Source organism: Saimiri boliviensis, chromosome 2 (genome assembly GCF_048565385.1).
Source record: "Saimiri boliviensis isolate mSaiBol1 chromosome 2, mSaiBol1.pri, whole genome shotgun sequence".
Lineage (NCBI taxonomy): Eukaryota > Metazoa > Chordata > Mammalia > Primates > Cebidae > Saimiri > Saimiri boliviensis.
The window spans coordinates 26,319,071-26,337,256 of record NC_133450.1 but is presented as its reverse complement, the minus strand read 5'-3'; the positions used below and the strand labels follow the sequence as shown (position 1 = coordinate 26,337,256).

The 18,186-nt window shown below is 40.0% G+C and overlaps 1 protein-coding gene across 3 annotated transcripts in view; it reads right to left on the bottom strand.

Moving 5' to 3' along the window:
* TMED8 (transmembrane p24 trafficking protein family member 8) overlaps window positions 1-18,186 on the bottom strand; it is a 43,886-nt gene that overhangs the window by 25,160 nt on the left and 540 nt on the right. Inside the window, exon 1 of one of the 3 annotated variants that reach the window (XM_074392939.1) lies at window positions 342-4,822. The exons of the other annotated variants lie outside the window; for them this stretch is intronic. Coding sequence (XP_074249040.1) covers window positions 342-423 — 82 coding nt within the window. The 5' untranslated portion in view covers window positions 424-4,822. Of the gene's footprint in view, window positions 1-341; window positions 4,823-18,186 lie in introns of those variants that run through there. 3 annotated transcript variants of the gene reach the window in all.

Here is an 18,186-nt window from a genome sequence, read left to right as displayed (position 1 = left end):
TATATGGAGATGTTTTGATAAATGGCGTATCTCAATCTGCCAATTTCAAATGTAATTCAGGTTCTGTGGTACAGGATGATATCATAATGGGCACCCTGACAGTGAGAGAAAATTTATGGTTCTCAGCAGTTCTTTGGCTTCCAACAACTATGACAAAAACGGGGGGGGGGGGGATGAATTAATTGGCTGGGCGCAGTGATTCATGCCTGTAATCCCAGCACTTTGGGAGGCTGAGGTGGGTGGATCACCTGAGGTTGGGAGTTTGAGACCAACCTGACCTACATTGAGAAACCCCATCTCTACTAAAAATATAAAAATTAGCCAGGCATGGTGGCGGGTACCTGTAATCCCAGCTACTTGGGAGGCTGAAGCAGAAGAATCACTTGAACCCAGGAGGTGGAGGTTACAGCGAACCGAGATCATGCCATTGCACTCCAGCCTGGTCAACAAAAGTGAAACTCCATCTCAAAAAAAAAGAACAAATTAATATGATCATTCAAGAGTTAGGTCCAGAAAAAGTAGCATTCCAAGATTGGAACTCCATTCATGGTGTGTCTGGAAAAGATTATACAGACCTTCCTCACTATTTTAAATTTTGTATTGTATATGTTTAAGATATACATGTTTTCATATATATATGGATGGTGAAATGGTTACCATATCAAGCAAATCAATAAATCCATCATCCCACAGCTACCCTCTTTTTTTGTGATGTTGAACATCTTTTTATACACCTGTTGGCCATTGTGTGGTGAGCACCTAAAACTTACTTTCAGCAAAAATCCCAAGCACAGTATTATTAACTATAGTTCTCATATTGTACATTAAATCTCTAAACTTGTTCATCCTATATATTTCTACTTTGTATCCTTTGACCTACACCTCCCTCTTTCCTCTACTATCACCACAACCACGTCTACTAACCACTATTTTATTCTGTTTCTGTGTACTTGATTTTTTTTAGATTACATATATAAGTGAGATCATGCAGTATTTTTCTTTTTGTGCACAACCTTAGCTCACTGCAACCTTTGTCTCCCAGGTTCAAGTGATTCTCCTGCCTCAGCATTCTGAGTAGCTGAGATTACAGGTGCATGCTACCATGCCCAGCTAATATATATACACACACATATATATATAAAGTAAAATATATCTATTAATATATACATATTAAGTATACACACACATGCACACAAAGTAAAATTGTACTTAATGTCATCCAGGCTCATCCATATGTGGCAAATAGCATGCCACCATGCCCAGCTAACATATATATTAAGTAAATACATATATAAGTAAAATACATATTTTACTTAATGTCATCCAGGCTCATCCATGTGTGGCAAATGGTAGGATCTCTTTCTTTTTGTTGTTGTTGCTGCTTTTGTTTTTGAGACAGAGTCTCGCTCTGTTGCCCAGGCTGGAGTGCAGTGGCGCGATCTCGGCTCACTGCAATCTCCACCTCTCAGGTTTAAGCGATTCTTCTGCCTCAGCCTCCTAAGTAGCTGGGACTATAGGCACATGCCACCTTGCCTGGCTAATTTTTGTATTTTTTGGTAGAGATGGAATTTCACCATACTGGCCAGGCTGGTCATGAACTCCTGACCTTGTGATCTACCCACCTCAGCCTCCCAAAGTGTTGGGATTACAGGCGTGAGCCACTGAGCCTGGTCCTAGGATCTCTTTCATAAGGCTAAAAAAGATTCGTGTGTGTGCATGTATGCACACCACAGCTTCTTTATTCATTCACCTGTCAACAGACTCATAGGTGGTTTTCATGTCTTGGCTATTGTTAATAATGCTACGATTAACAGATACCTTTATGAGGTGGTGATTTCAATTCCTTTGGGTATATAGTCAGAAAAGGGATTAATGGGTCATGTGGGAGTTCTACTTTTAATTTATTTAGGAATTTCCATACTACTTTTCACAATGACTGCATCCATCAACACTTGTACCAACAGTTGTTCTCTCTCATCAAAGATCAGTCATCTTAACAGGCATGCGGTGATATCTCACTGTGATTTTACTTTGCATTTCCCTTGTGATTACTGATGTTGAACATTTTTTCATGTACCTGTTGGCTGTTTTTATGTCTTCTTTGGAAAAACATCCATACAGGTCCTTTGCCTTTTTTTTTTTTTTTTTTTTTTTTTTTCTCCAATGGAGTCTTGCTCCATCAGCCAGGCTGGAGTGCAGTGACACAACCCCAGCTCACTGCAACCTGTGTCTCCTAGGTTCAAGTGATTCTCCTGCCTCAGCCTCCCAAGTAGCTGGGATTACAGGTGCCCACCGCCATGCCCAGTTAATTTTTTTGTATTTTCAGTAGAGACGGGGTTTCACCATGTTGACCAGGCTGGTCTCAAACTTCTGACTTCAAGGAATCCACCCACCACACCTGGCCTAATTTCATTATTTTGCATGTGGAAATCCAGTTTTCCCAGAACAGTTTATTGCAGAGACTCTCTTTTCCCCACAGTGTCTTCTTGGTACCTTTGTCAAAAATCAGTTGGTCATATGTGCTTGGGTTTATTTCTATTCTGATCCACTGGTCTGTGTGTGTGTTTTTATACCAGCACCATACTGTTTTGATTACTATAGCTTGTAATAGAATTTGAAATAAGAAAGTATGATGCTTCCTACATTTTCTTTCTCAGAATTCCTTGTTTATTCAGGGTATTTGTGGTCACACACATTTTAGAATTATTTTTTCTATTTCTGCGAAGAATGTTATTAGAATTTGGACTGGGATTGTGTTAAGTCTGCATATTGCTTTGGGTAGTATGGATATTTGAACAATATTAATTTTTTCAAATCACGAACATATGTCTTCCCATTTGTTTGTGTCTTCTTAATTTCTTTCATCAGTGCTTTATAGTCTTAAGTGTCCAGATATTTCTGGTTAAGTTTATTCTTAAGTTTTTTTTTTCTTGAGACAGGGTCTCCGTAACCCATGCTGGAGTGTAGGGGTACAATCACAGCTCACTGAGGCCTCAAGCTCCAGGGTTCAAGCAATCCTCCCACCTCAGCCTCCTGAGTAGTTGGGACAACAGGCACGGGCCACCATGCTAGGCTACTTTATTACGTGTTTTTTATGCTATTGCAAATGGGATTATTTTCTCTATTTCTTTTTTGGATAGGTTGCTACTATGTATAGAAATGCAACTGAATTTTGTACACTGATTTTGTATCCTGCAATTTTATTGATGTCATTTATTAATTCTAAGTTTTTGTGTAGAGTCTTTGAGGTTATTTACATGTGGGATAATGTCATCTACAAATGGACATAACTTTACTTCTACCATTCAGCTAACTGCATGCCTTTTTTTTTCTTGTCTGCTTGCTCTTGCTAGCACTTCCAACACTATGTTGAATAGAAGTGGTGAGAGTGGTCATCCTTGCCTTGTGCCAGATCATAGAAAAAAAGTTTTCATTTTTCCACCTTGATTCTGACACTGGCTTTGGGTTTTTCATAAGTAGTTTTTATTAGGTTGAGTAAATTTCCTTCTATATCTGAAGTTGCTGCCAGTTTAAAATAAGCTATTCTAACTATAAGATCTTCTATGTAAGCTTCATGGTAACCACAAAGCAAAAAATCATGCCAGATAAATAATAAAGAGAAAGGAATCAAAGCTCAGCATTATAGAAAATCACCAAATCACAAAGGAAGACAACAGAGGACGAATGGAACAAAGGCTCTACAAAACAACCAGAAAGCAATGAACAAAATACCAGCAGTAAATCCTTACCTATCAACAATAAGCTTGAATGTAAATAGATTAAGTTCTGCAATCAGAAGACACAGAGTGGGTGAGTGGATTAAGAAAAAACGAAGATCCAACCTTTATGCTGCCCACAATAGACTCATTTTAGCTTTAAGAATCCATATAGGCCAGGCACAGTGGCTCATGCCTATAATCCCTGTACTTTGGGAGGCTGAGGCACGTGGATCACCAGAAGTCAGGAGTTCAAGACCAGTCTGGCTAACATGATGAAACCCTGTCTATACTAAAAATACAAAAAATTAGCTAGGCATGGTGGCAGGCGCCTATAATCCCAGCTACTCAGGAGGCTGAGGCAGGAGAATCACTTGAACATGGGAGGTGGAGGTTACGGAGAGCTGAGATCGCACCACTGCACTCCAGCCTGGGCAACAAGAGCAAAACTTGGTCTCAAAAACAAAACAAAACAAAACAAAAACAAACAAACAAAGAATACATACAGGCTGAAAGTAAAGAATTGAAAAATATATTCCATGTAAACAGTAGTCAAGAAAGAGCAGAGGTGGCTATACTTAGACAAAGTCTAAAAACTGTCACAAGAAACAAATAAGGCCATTATTTGATGATAAAGGCGTCATCAAGTCATCACGAGGAAATAACAATTATAATAAATACATATGCACTCTAAAGGTATAAACCAAATTTTAATAGATATGAAGGGGGAAAGAGGCAGCAATGTAAGAATGGTAGGGGATTTCGATATTGCACTTTCAAAAACGGATATATCAACTGACAGAAAATTAATAAGGAAATACTAGACTTGAACTATACTTGGGACCAAATAGGCCCAACAGACATACACAGAACTTTCCATACAACAGTAGCAGAATACACATTCTTCTCTATTGCATAGGTAACATTCTCCAGACTAGATCACATGTTAGGCCACAAAACAAGGCTTAACAAATTTATAGGCCGGGCACGGTGGCTCAAGCCTGTAATCCCAGCACTTTGGGAGGCCGAGGCGGGTGGATCACGAGGTCAGGAGATCGAGACCATCCTGGTCAACATGGTGAAACCCCGTCTCTACTAAAAATACAAAAAAATTAGCTGGGCATGGTGGCGCGTGCCTGTAATCCCAGCTACTCAGGAGGCTGAGGCAGGAGAATTGCCTGAACCCAGGAGGCAGAGGTTGCGGTGAGCCGAGATCGTGCCATTGCACTCCAGCCTGGGTAACAAGAGTGAAACTCTGTCTCAAAAACAAAAAAAAACAAAAAAACAAATTTATAACTGAAATCATAACAAGTATTATTTCCAACCACAATGGTAAAAAACTAGAAATCAGTAACAGAAGGAATTCAGGGACATTCACAAAGATGTGGAAATTGAACAACCTACTCCTGAACAACCAATAGATTAGAGAAAAAATCAAAAGAGAAAACATGTCTTGAGACAAAAGAGAATGGAAACATAACATACTAAAACCTATGGAATACAGCAAAAGCAAAAGCAATTCTAAGAAAGTTATTTATAGCAATAAATTCCTGCATTAAAAAAGAAGAGGCCAGGCATGGTGGCTCAGGCCCACAATCCTAGTACTTTGGGAGCCTGAGGCAGGAGGATCACTTGAGTTCCAGGCTGCAGTGAGCCATAATCACACCACTGCACTCCAGCCTCAGTAACAGAATCAGACCCTATCTCTAAATAATAAAAAAAGATCTCAAATAATAATAATAAACAGATCGCAAATAAATAGCCTAACATTCTTCCTCTTTTTTTCTCAAGCATTCCTCCTGCCTCAGCCTCCTGAGTTGCTAGGATTCAGGTGCACGCCACCACAGCTAGCTCGTTACTTTTTAAACTGGCATACTTGACCGTGTGGACGTACACCATCCTCATGTCCCTACTGATAGACATTAGTGTTATTTCCAGTCTATTAATACTGCAAAGTGTGTTACAATGCCTTGTGCATATTTCACATTTTTGCCAGTGTATCTCTAGGATAGATTCCTGGGAGTGGAATTTCTGAAACAAATTCTCCACAAGGATCATCTATTTTACATTCACCACATCGATATATGAGTGCCTGTTTCTCCACACCTGTCACATCAGAGTACGTTGTCTAACTGTTGGAAAATTGGAAGAACTTGATATATGAAGAATGGCATATTAATTTTAATTTGCACTTCTCTTTTTTTAATGCATTCGAGCATTTCCTTCCCTTCCCTCCCTCCTCCCTCCCTCCCTTCCTTCCTTCTTTTTTCGTGAGACAGTATCTTGCTCTATCACCCAGGTTGGAGTGTAGTGTTGTGATCACTGCTCACTGCAGCCTTGACCTCTAGGGCTCAAGTGTAGTTCTGTGATCAGAGATCACTGCAGCCTTGACGTCTCAAGCTCAAGGTCCTAGCCTCAGCCTCCTGAGTAGCTAGGACCACAGGCATGCATCACCACATCTGGCTAATTTTTAAAGTTTTTTTGTAGAGACTGTGTTTCCCTGTGATGGCCAGGCTGGTCTCAAACTACTCAGCTCAAGCAATCCTCCCACCCAGGCCTTCCAAAGTGTTAGGATTACAGGCATAAGCCATGACTTTTTTTTTCTTTTTATTCTTCTTTTTTTTTTTTTTGGCATTTGGAGTCTTGCTCTGTCACCCAGGCTGGAGTGCAACGGCACGATCTTCTGCTTACTGCAACCACCGCCTCCTAGGTTCAAGTGATTCTCTCTCCTGCCTCAGCCTTCTGAATAGCTGGGCCTACAGGTGCCCACCACTACACCCAGCTAATTTTTGTATTTTTAGTAGAGACAGGGTTTCACCATATTGGCCAGACCAGTCTCAAACTCCTGACTTCGTGATCTACCTGCCTCCGCCTCCCAAAGTGCTGGGATTACAGGCGTGAGCCACTGCACCGGGCCAATTATCTTATTTTAAACATAGGGTCTCACTGTGTTGCCCAGGCTGGAGTCTGATAGCACAATCACAACTCACTGCAGCCTCAAACTCTTAGGCTCAAATGATCCTCTGGCCTCAGCCTCCCAAGTAGTTGAGAATATAGGCACCCTCACCACCCCTGGCTTGCATTTTGTTATTTAAGCCTTTTTTTTACTTCATTTCTTTCTTTCCTTTTTTTTTTTTTTTTTGAGACGGAGTCTCACTCCAGTGCTCAGACTGGAATGCAGTGGCGTGATCTCAGCTCACAGCAACCTCCAACTCCAGGGTTCAAGCAATTCTCCTGCCTCAGCCTCCCAAGTAGCTGGCATTACAGGTGCGTGCCACCACACTTGACTAATTTTTAGTAGAGACAGGGTTTCACTGTGTTAGCCAGGATGGTGTCCATCTCCTGACCTCATGATCTGCCGGCCTCAGCCTCCCAAAGTGCCAGGATTACAGGCGTGAGCCACCGTACCCGGTCTTTTACTTCTTTTCTATAGGACAAATCCCCAGAACTGAAAAATCTTGTCAAGGTCTACACATTAACGTTTTACAAATATTGCCCAATTTCTCCCCAAATTTCACTTCTTCTAGGAGTAAATGAGTGTAACCATTTCCCCACATTGACACTAACATTAGGTATAATCATTTCTTATACTTGCTGCCATTCTATAGATAGAACATGATGAAACACTACTGTTTTAATTTGTAGTCCCTTAATAATTCATATGGCTGAAATAACTTTTGTGCATAAAAAATCAATTGGCTTTTTTGTTTAATAAATGAACTCTGGCCACACATACTATTAACCTACCTTTGCCACTCAACAATGATATTTATCCATTTAAAGCAGCCCACTGAATCTCCTTCAGATGTCACTCTGTCAAATATTTTGCCAAAATCAAAATATACTACATATACAGCAACCACATGAAAAAGGGTAATTTGAGTTAATGGCTTTGCCTAAATTCAACAGAACTTTACTGGACTCCTGCTATATGTCAGGCAGTATATTCCATGCTGGGAATATACAGTTAAATTAAATATGATTTGTGCCCTCAAGGAACTAGTGAGGAAGATAAAACTCATAATCAGACTGTTGTAATATAAGTGTGATATCCGTTACGATAAAATCATGCACTAGATGTCACAGATACACATATACTTAACTAATTTAGGGAATAAAGGTATCAAAGGACGTTTCCTGAAAGAGATGACAATTGCACTGTCTTCAAAAATGACCAAGAGTGGCCAGGTGTGGTGGCTCAAGTCCCCAGCACTTTGGGAGGCCGAGGCCAGTGGATTACCTGAGGTCGGGAGTTGGAGACCAGCCTGGCCAACATGGTGAAACCTCATCTCCACTAAAAGCACAAAAATTAGCCGGGCGTGGTGGCAGGCACCTGTAATCCCAGCTACGTGGGGAAGCTGAGGCAGGAGAATCACTTGAACCAAGGGAGGCGGAGGTTGCAGTGAGCCGAGATCATGCCACTGCACTCCAGCCTGGGCAACAGCGAGATTCTGACTCAAAAAAAAAAAAAAAAAAAAAAAAAAGAATGACGAGGACTTGGCCAAGTCAAGTGGAAAAGGACTGCAGGCAGAGGAGTCTGAATGAACAAACCTAAGGACACAAAAAATGCCACCACAGCAGTTCACTGTAGCTGGAAGCCATTGTACAAATGCAGAGAGATGAGCTGAGAGACACAGTTCCCAGTGACTTAACTTCATACTCATCAGAGTTAAGTATCCTAATAAGTGCCTGGCCACATCCTAGGTACTTGAGAGAATATCCAAAGCAGACATAGTTCTGGCTCTCAGGAAACTTTCGATCTAGCAGGAAAAACTGTGTGAAGGTCTTTTGTCCCAAAGGTGATGAATAATTTTAAGCTAGGAAATGACATGGTCAAATCTGTATTTTTTGGTACAATTCTATGGCAGCCATAGGTAGGATGGATTTTACGAGATCAGCTGGGAGGCCTCTGCAGAAGTGTACGAGAGATAGAAAGGACCTAACCAGTAACGATAGACCAGAGAGGGCACAATTAGAAAATAATTAGGCAGTCAAATGTGTTTTTAGTTTGCCCATACTGGCTCCTAGCAACGCTTATTTTCTTTACATTCACATGACATACTCTACTGAAAATCTGTATCAAGTTTAATGGCCTCCAGATTCTGGATTATACTCTCTTTCCCTTCAGGATAACTAGTACATATGTCCATTTCTAGTCCCCGACATCCCTCAAAGATGGTGCACAATTATATTTGCAGGTTATTTCAGGATCCCAGACGTAGCTGTCATCTGTCAGTCTTCTGGCTTTCAAAAATACTCAACCTTTTCCTCCTTGGGGAAGAACTGTCACTGACAATAGTACTCAGTGGAAGTCAAAATGGAAGATCCTTCTCTTCTCAGTACCAGGAAGTCAGGGAACAAGCACATAACCTAAAATATTCCCAGCTGGAGCAGGTGAAACAGGAGTGGCACAAAGGAAAGACAGAATTCATCTAGTGGCAGCCAAAGAGCCAAGTTGTTCTTGCTGCTTAGCACCTAGAGTCCTCCAGCCTTCTAACAATTTGGTGAGCCTCCTTTATCCTTCTAATAAATCCTCTGTCTGCTTAAGGAAGCCAATAATTAACTTATATGGCTTGTAACAAAAACTCTGACCAAAATTCCTGGTCATTTTCATTACTCTGGACCTTCTCTAACATTTGGTCATGTTAAAAATTTTTATTTGGGCCATTCCGGTAGATGTATGCTCATTTAGTTTGCATTTCACTGATGACTCGTATTTCTTGGCCATTTAAATCTTCTTTTGTGAAGTGCCTGTCCAAGTCTCTGCCAATTTTATTACTGGATTGTCCTTTTTATTTTTTTTTTTAATTTTTATTTATTTATTTATTTATTTTTATTTATTTATTTTTTTTTGAGATGGAGTTTCGCTCTTGTTACCCAGGCTGGAGTGCAATGGCGCGATCTCGGCTCACCGCAACCTCCGCCTCCTGGGTTCAGGCAATTCTCCTGCCTCAGCCTCCTGAGCAGCTGGGATTACAGGCACGCGCCACCATGCCCAGCTAATTTTTTGTATTTTTAGTAGAGACGGGGTTTCACCATGTTGATCAGGATGGTCTCGATCTTTTGACCTCGTGATCCACCCTCCCCAGCCTCCCAAAGTGCTGGGATTACAGGTTTGAGCCACCGCGCCCGGCCTGTCCTTTTTATTATTTAGATGCAAACCTTTTGTCAGGTATATGTATTATAATTACCTCCTTCCACTCTGTGACATGCCTTTTCACTCTTATAATGGTGTCCTTTGATGAACCAAAGTACTTTCATGTAGTCAAAATCCATCAAATTTTCCTAAGCTGTCTTTCACTATATTGAGATCCAAAAAGATTCTCCTGTATCTTATAGGTGCTTATATGCTGCCTTTCACACACTGATCTATAATCCGCTGAGTTGATTTTTTGTGTACGAGGTAAAGATCAAGTTTCTTTACTTTCCTTTCTCTTAGGATATTAAATTGTCCAGAAATATTTACCTGCCCTTACCCACTGCTCTATGTTAACAATCTTTGTTGCAAAGTGAGTGTCCATATAAACATGTTTCTAAGCTTTTGATTCTATTCCTAGGGCCTAACTTCTCTTTAAAAACTTTAAAATAAGTCTTGATGTTGGATGGAACAAATCTTCCCATGTTGTTGTTCTTATTCAAGAGTGTCTTTGCTATTTGTGGCCTTCCATTTCTATATGTATTTTAGAACCAGTTTGTCAAATCCACCCAAAAATCCCAATTCGTGAACTTAGATGTTTCTGAAGCTGAGTTGCACTCGCTGCAACCACCTACTTGTAAACCATTGTAAATCCTTCATGCTGTTCACCAGGTTCCCTCTTACTTTATGGGTCCTGAACACTAATCCATTTCCTGTTACTTTAGTTCAAAGAGGTACTTTTCATGACCTAGTCACTCAGCTTCCCTACTCAGGAATCCGGCATGTACCCTCAGGGGACAAAAGAACCCCACAATAGACTCTTGTCCCTGGACCTCTATCTTTGTAGCTGTCACATGGATCACAGCCAGGTAATTCTTCATTATCTTGCTATCTCTCCAGTATCTTCCGGCAGATGTTTATATTTCATCCATATTTTCTAATTGTCCCCAGTGAGAGATAACTACCTAGTCTGCCATTACTGAAAACAGAAATCCGTATTACCTATTTACCCCTATCAATCTGAATATACCTTAGTGAATAAAACAGAAACAAAAACAGAAGTTTTAAAGTTGTGCCGTCTCTCTGTCATTGATTAATAATACCAGTTTTATCTAAGTTGTATGTCTATCCCCCTTTGGCTTATCCTGTCCTTTCTATCATAATGAAGACTTTTAAAAGATTAAATTTTTAGACAGAAATGAAAGGCATAAAAGTAATGAAAGACAGTAGTGGATTTAAAGAATAATAACACAAAAGTAATCTCTAAGGAGATTTATAACCTTTATTTCATTAAAAAATTCATCTGGGCCGGGCACAGTGGCTCACCCTGTAATCCCAGTACTTTGGGAGTCCGAGGCGGGCAGATCATGAGGTCAAAAGATAAAGACCATCCTGGCCAACACGGTGAAACCCCGTCTCTACTAAAAATATAAAAATTAGCTGGGCATGGTGGCATGCGCCTGTAGTCCCAGCTACTCGGGAGGATGAGGCAGGAGAATTGATTGAACCCGGGAGGCTGAGGTTGCAGTGAGCCAAGATCACGCCACTGCACTCCAGCCTGGCGCCTGGCGACGGAAAAAGGCTGTCTCAAAAAAAAAAAAAAAAAAAAAAATTCATCTGAGAGAAAAAGATCTAGAAAATGTCAGTTCCTGATAAGCAGAAATGAAATACAGACCTATAGAAAGGTTCTTATTTAGTATGTAAACAGTGAAGTCTCATGCAAAGCTTGTGTCTATCTATATACACATATGTTTGTATATTTTAAAAACTATTTTCTAAAGCAAGTTCACTGACACCTCAAATAAAAAAAGTAAAGAAAGAAAAAAGATGAAGAAAAAAACTTTTATTATTTCTGAATAGTTGATTTATCCAAATTATTCAAAATTCACAAAACATAAAAGTATATGGTGAAAATTTCCTCCCAGGTCAGTCCCTACCTCCAAAAGCAATCAGTGTTACTCAGTTTTGTGCAGTCTTCCAAAGATGTTTTATGCATATAAAAAAAGTGTGTGTGTGTGTGTGTGTATGTGTGTACACATACATATCCTTTTTACTTTTTTTCTGGACATACTACTGTGTACTTTGTTCTTTCTACTTCTATCTCAAAGACTTTTCCATAACTGCACATGAAAAGCTTCCTCATTCTTTTCTACAGTCGATTAATATTTCATTGGGTGAATATTCTATAATTTATTTACCCAGTTTCCTATTGATAGACATTCATGTTCTTTCTAATCTTTTACCATTACAAACAATGCCATAATAACCTTGTACCTATGTCAGTAAACAGGAGAATAAATAAATCTACAGGATAAATTCCTGGAAGAAATGAGTCAACGGTGCATATATTGTAATTCTGATGGATATTGACAAATTGCCTTCCATAGAATCTGCACCAATTTACAATCTCATCAGTAATGCATGAGAGTGTCTGCTTCTGCACACTGACCAACAAAGTGAGTTAGCAAACTACCAAGCATAGTTAGGATTTCCAATTCCCTTATTATGAGTTAGGTTGAGCATTTTTCACATGGTAAGCACAACTTCTCATAGCATTTTAACAGCTTAATGCATACTGGAAAAAAAAAGACATGCTTTTGATTTTTTTTCTTTCCATCCCATAAGGAGTTGAGCTTTTAATTTTTAATTTTAAAGGAATGCACTAAATTATATAAGAACTACTGGTAAAACAACTTATAATTGGATTCAGAGAGGCAGGAAGTAAGAAAAGGAGAAAGAAAAACATAACTTTATTTCTAGAAGCATAAAGTGTGGGAGATGCAACCCCGCTTCAGTGAGAGAGAAAACAATTACGAGCACAGCCTTTTAGGTTTCCTGAAGTTATTTAGTGAAATTTAAGCCACTACAAAGAAGAAAAAGCCAATTTTCCTGTACTATAGTTTTTATTTTATTAGCCAAATATAAGCCAATTCTCAAAGTATTCCTACAAGAGATCACAGAAATCAGGCCAGGCTTTGCAAATTTAGATGGTATGTGGGAAATTTTTTTTTTTTTTTTTAATATGGCTGGGCGCTGTGGCTCATGCCTGTAATCGCTACACTTTAGGAGGCCAAGGCAGTAGGATGATGAGGTCAGGAGTTCGAGACCAGCCTGGTCAAAATGATGAAACCCCATCTCTACTAAAAATACAAAAATTAGCCAGGCATGGTGGCACATGCCTGTAGTCCCAGCTACTTGGGAGGCTGAGGCAGAAGAATCGCTTGAACCCAGGAGGTGGAGGTTGCAGTGAGCCAAGATCGTGCCACTACACTCCAGCCTGGGCAACAGAGTGAGACTCTGTCTCAAAATAATAATAATAATAATGTATTCTAGTATATATTAAGAAAAATTGATACATCAAACTAGTGATATCATAGGTATTATTTGGAATGAAATTTTTAAATGTCAATTTAAAAATAGTAAGTGTCTAATATTGTAACAGTATTCTCTAGTGTGGCAAAGTTACTACCATAGTTCCTCAATGGCCAAAATCTCAGAAACAATGAACAGAGGAGGAAAAATGGAAGCTTAACAATAATTTATCATTGATGGCCACTAAAGCAAAGGCAAGAGAGAAAAAAAGAACTTCCTTAAAATAACTAACTTTATATTTGACAACTTTTTAAATGTGCATTTTCTTTCTATGTTACCAAAGGGTCTGGTTTCAGGTAGTCTGACCATGCTAGAGATTCAAACTTACTGCGTACTTCACACTTCCCTACAAGGAGAACCAAAAAGCAGGTTTTTTTCAAAAGCATTTGAATATCAGGTCAGGGTTCTTTAGAACAGGCCTCAGAGGATTTCCCCCTCAGTAAACAGGCTGCAAAGAGATAATTAGCCTGTCATTTTAGATTCCAGTGCAGAGGAACTAAAAGCAGGCTATGTGGTTATAGACTCAAGAGGCTTAAACGAAAACAAATTAACTGAGTTTATGTTCCAACCAAATCTAGTGACCATGTGATCCGATTTCTCCTCAGCCCTTAAGTGGGACATGCTCCTGAGTGGTCACTCAGATTGTACACCTTTGGTTCAGACTGAATCACGACATGATTAATCGACTATCTGACTGATCGACTCTCTGGACACTGAAAACACAACCACTGTAAGAAAAAGAAAGCCACAGGCAGACTAAATGTTAACGTTTTGACATAAAACCACAAGAGAAAACTAAAAAACATCAAGGCTGTTTGTCATAGATTCCCTATTATTCTTACCATTCAACATGGTAGCCACCAAATTTTGAATTTTAATTCATGTAAACTGAATAGCCACATATATTATATATATATATATATATATATATATATTTTTTTTTTTTTTTTTTTTTTTTGAGACAGAGTCACCCTCTGTTGCCCAGGCTGGAGTGCAGTGGTGTGATCTCGGTTCACTACAACCTCTGCCTCCCAGGTTCAAGCGATTCTCCTGCCTCAGCCTCCTAAGCAGCTGGGACAGATATAAAATATTTTCACCACTGCAAAAACACTTATTGTAATATTCTAAGTCCTACTTTAGAACCATGGACAAGTTTACATGACCTGTTTCCAGTCCTCAACATCTAAATGTATGGGTAGCTTTGGGGGTCATACACACCAAAGTTCTACTGCTGACTTCAGGATCACAATAGAGCTTTATTTTCCCTAAAGCTCTCTAACTTAAAAAAAAAAAAAAAAAAAACTGCCTTTAAGTGATGCAATAAGTATGCCTCAGAGAGTTTCCTGATTAAAGAATGATCTATCTCTCCTCTTGGGAACCGAAGAACCCAGGTGCCTCAAATAAAAGACTATTAAAAACAATTACAATGCAAAAAAAAAAATAAGAACACCATGACCACTGGAGAGCTTAGTTCATAAGAACATAAATCCTTTCCTTCCTTTTTGCCAAAACCTCAGCTGATAAACATGAAGACATTCAATAGGTATTCTCTGCAGAGAACATTTTTTAAAAACAAGTTATGCTTATTCTGGATAATGACACATTGTCGCTTTGAAGGAATAAGATACACCAAAAAACCAAAACCCTTAATTCAATAAGATACACCAAAAAACCAAAACCCTTAATCCCATACCTGATATGGCTTAGATGTTTGGCCCCTCAAATTTCATGCTAAAATGTGATTTCCAGTGTTAGAGGTGGGGTCTGGTGGGAGGTGACTGGATCATGGTGATGAACACATCATGAATGGTTTGGCATCATCCTCTTGATAAGTAAATTCTCGCTCAGTTAGTTCACCTGAGATCTGGTTGTTTAAAAGAGTTTGAGACTTCCCCGTCTCTCTCTCAGTCCCCACTCTCCCCATGTGACGTACCTGTTCCCCTTACAGCATGACTGTAAGCTTCCTGAGGACCTCACCAGAAGCAGATACCAACACTACACTTCCTGTACACCCTGCAATACCATGAGCCAATTAAAACCCTTTTCTTATAAATTACCCAGTCTCAGGTATTCCAAATGGATTAGCAGAACACCTGAATACCCAATTTCATTTCTTACTGCTGTTTTCTCTCTGAGAGGGTAAGAGATATTCAATTTCATTCTTTCTTAGAGCTCTATTGCTTACTTATTGTATCTTTTTTTGTTGTTGTTGGGGGATGAGACAGAGTCTCTGTCATCCAGGCTGGAGTACAGTGGCTCGATCTCAGCTCACTGCAACCTCCACCTCCCAGGTTCAAGAAATTCTCCTGCCTCAGCCTCCCGAGTATCTGGGACTACAGGCACACACCACCATGCCCAGCTAATTTTTGTATTTTTTAGTAGAGATAGGGTTTCACCATGTTGGCCAGGATAGTCTCAATCTCTTGACCTTCTGATATGCCCACCTTGGCCACCCAAAGGTCTGGGATTACAGGCATGAGACACCTTGCCCAGCACTCATTATATCATTTTCTAGAGGAAGATGGCACAAGGAGCCAATCAAACAAATTTTGAGTTTAAAGCAGTTTTTTTGGGTTTACTCCCAAGCCTCTGATCCAGGCCAAATGTCATATTTCCACACTGCTTTGGAAGCCCAGCTTAATTAACTCTAACACACGGTTCCCAAAAGCAGCACTACTGACACCTGAAGCCAGATACCTGTTCATTATGGGGACTGCCCTGTGCATTGCAGGATGTTTAGCAAACATCCCTGGCCTATCCTCACTAGAGGTCAGCAATAGCTGCCACAGTTGTGACAAGCAAAAATGTTTCCAGACATTGCCATGCCCTGGGGGTACAAAACTGTACCTGGTTGAGAACCATTGCTCTAGCCCAAGGAACATTCTTGGTTATCTCAACCCTAATTCTTCACATTCATTAGATGCTCATCCAAATCTCTGCATTCATACTTTCTCTCACCATCGAACTCAGCAAATATTTGCAAAACCTCTAAGACACATCAAGGGCTCTAGATAAATAAGCAAGAGAGATTCCATTCCTACCTTTAAGCAGGTTTCTTAGTGGATAAAGAATTGTAAGAAAAGATACCCAATTATATAATGTTTTGAATTGTTCACTGTTTCCCCCTGAAATGGATCTCTCATCTCATCAAACTGAAAACACCTTGAGGACAAAGACCATAACGTGTCCACGAGTACCAATACTCGGTTCATGGTCAATAAAAACAAACAATTATAGACTTCATCATAATAAGATGACAAATTCATATAGACAGTAAAGCTTGCACTAACTTGAACAAGTAAGTTAACCTTTCTCAGCTATAGGTTGTTCCTCTGTAAAACGGGAAGAAAATGATTGTTGACATGACTAAATCAGAAAATATAAGCAAATCTCTTTCCACCTCTGGCACAGAAAAAGCATTCAATACCTGTAGGTTATCATTACTATGATTTTATTAGCAACAAATCCTACCTCAAAAGGAAGAGCTTGCTCTGGGCTACTATAATAAACCCCTACATGACATTTAAAAAAAAACTACCACCCTGCATTTTGAGGGTAAGAGGAAGGAAAGTAAGCATTTCTACCAATGTCTTAGGAGGAAGTGAATGCAGGAACCAATAAGATGGTGGGGGTAGGGGGAACATTCAGAGACAAACCCACTATCTTCCAATATATTCTTGAAGCACTCGTCTATCTAAAACGCTTGGGGATGTTTGCAGTATACACATGAGAACCTAAAGGGAAGTAAAAACATGCTTAATTTATAAATACTGGTGCATGCAAGGGACAAGTGTTATTAGACTTACATACCTTTTTGTGTTTACTTCCTTAGTCTTTTAGAAATTATGCTTAGAATTTCTATTGCTACAATGTTAAATACATGCCAATGATTTTGAATTTAATACAAAGCATTGAAAAGTTAGTAAAAAAAAATGGCAAAATTTGCTAGGTGTTTTAAAGTAAGAGGATATAAAGTCAACAGAAAGAACTGGGTGAGTTGTGTGTGTGTTTGAGTAAAGCAGCATTATGAGAGGGAAGATACTTGGGACAGAAGTAGAAGAGAGAAAAAGGCACCATGTTGGAAGCGATACATCCAAGAACACCTCTGGCAGTACAGGAAGTTCAACTGAACAAAAAGAGACCTTACTGTCACCACGGATGAGACGATAGTGCGTACCAGGGACTACACAACAAATGCCTTAGACAAAGCAGCTCAAGTAATCCTCAGAATATTCCTATGAGGCAGGTATTTTTAGTAATCACATTTTACAGATGAGGAAACTGAGGTTTCAAACTCCAATCCAGGCACTCTGGCTCCACAGTAGTGTCTCAACCATTATACTTTATGGTGTCTATTTTTATTTCAGACCTAGAAAATTAATTTATATTTGCTACTTAATAAGACCAGCTCTTTCCCCTGTACCCTCTGTATTTCAAAAGAGAATCCTTTCAGTTGCGGCGTGTGGTGCTCAGGAGGCTGAAAGATGAAAGTGGATGGGCTCTTTTGTCTTTGGACACTGAAATAATCCACGCGGAGGAACTCGCGTGGGTAGAAATGGAGACATCGTCCTGAACAAGAGGATGAGGCTCTTGAGAATGAGGGAGGTCGCCCAAATTTTTAATTCCTGCTGTTGCTTTGGCTACTGTGTTCAATCAAAAGACCGAGAGACTACCTACTCCAACTCTGCTTTTCATTTTTCCCACTCTGAGCGATGGAGAGGATGGCGGCAAGGCCAGGGGGCCTATATGCAGGGAGGCTAGGGCAAAGCGGGGTTCTGGCAGAGCAAGTCAAAGCTGCCAACACGGCTGCGGACAGAGAGGCGCGTGGGAAGACTGGGGCAGAGGACTGAGGTGGGGATCAGGTGGGGAGCCAGAAGCAGGCGGCGGCGAGGCCAGTGGGGTTCGGGACGGCAGTCTGGATGTGATCAGCAGACGGAGGTGGGACCCGAACCCCGGCTGAAG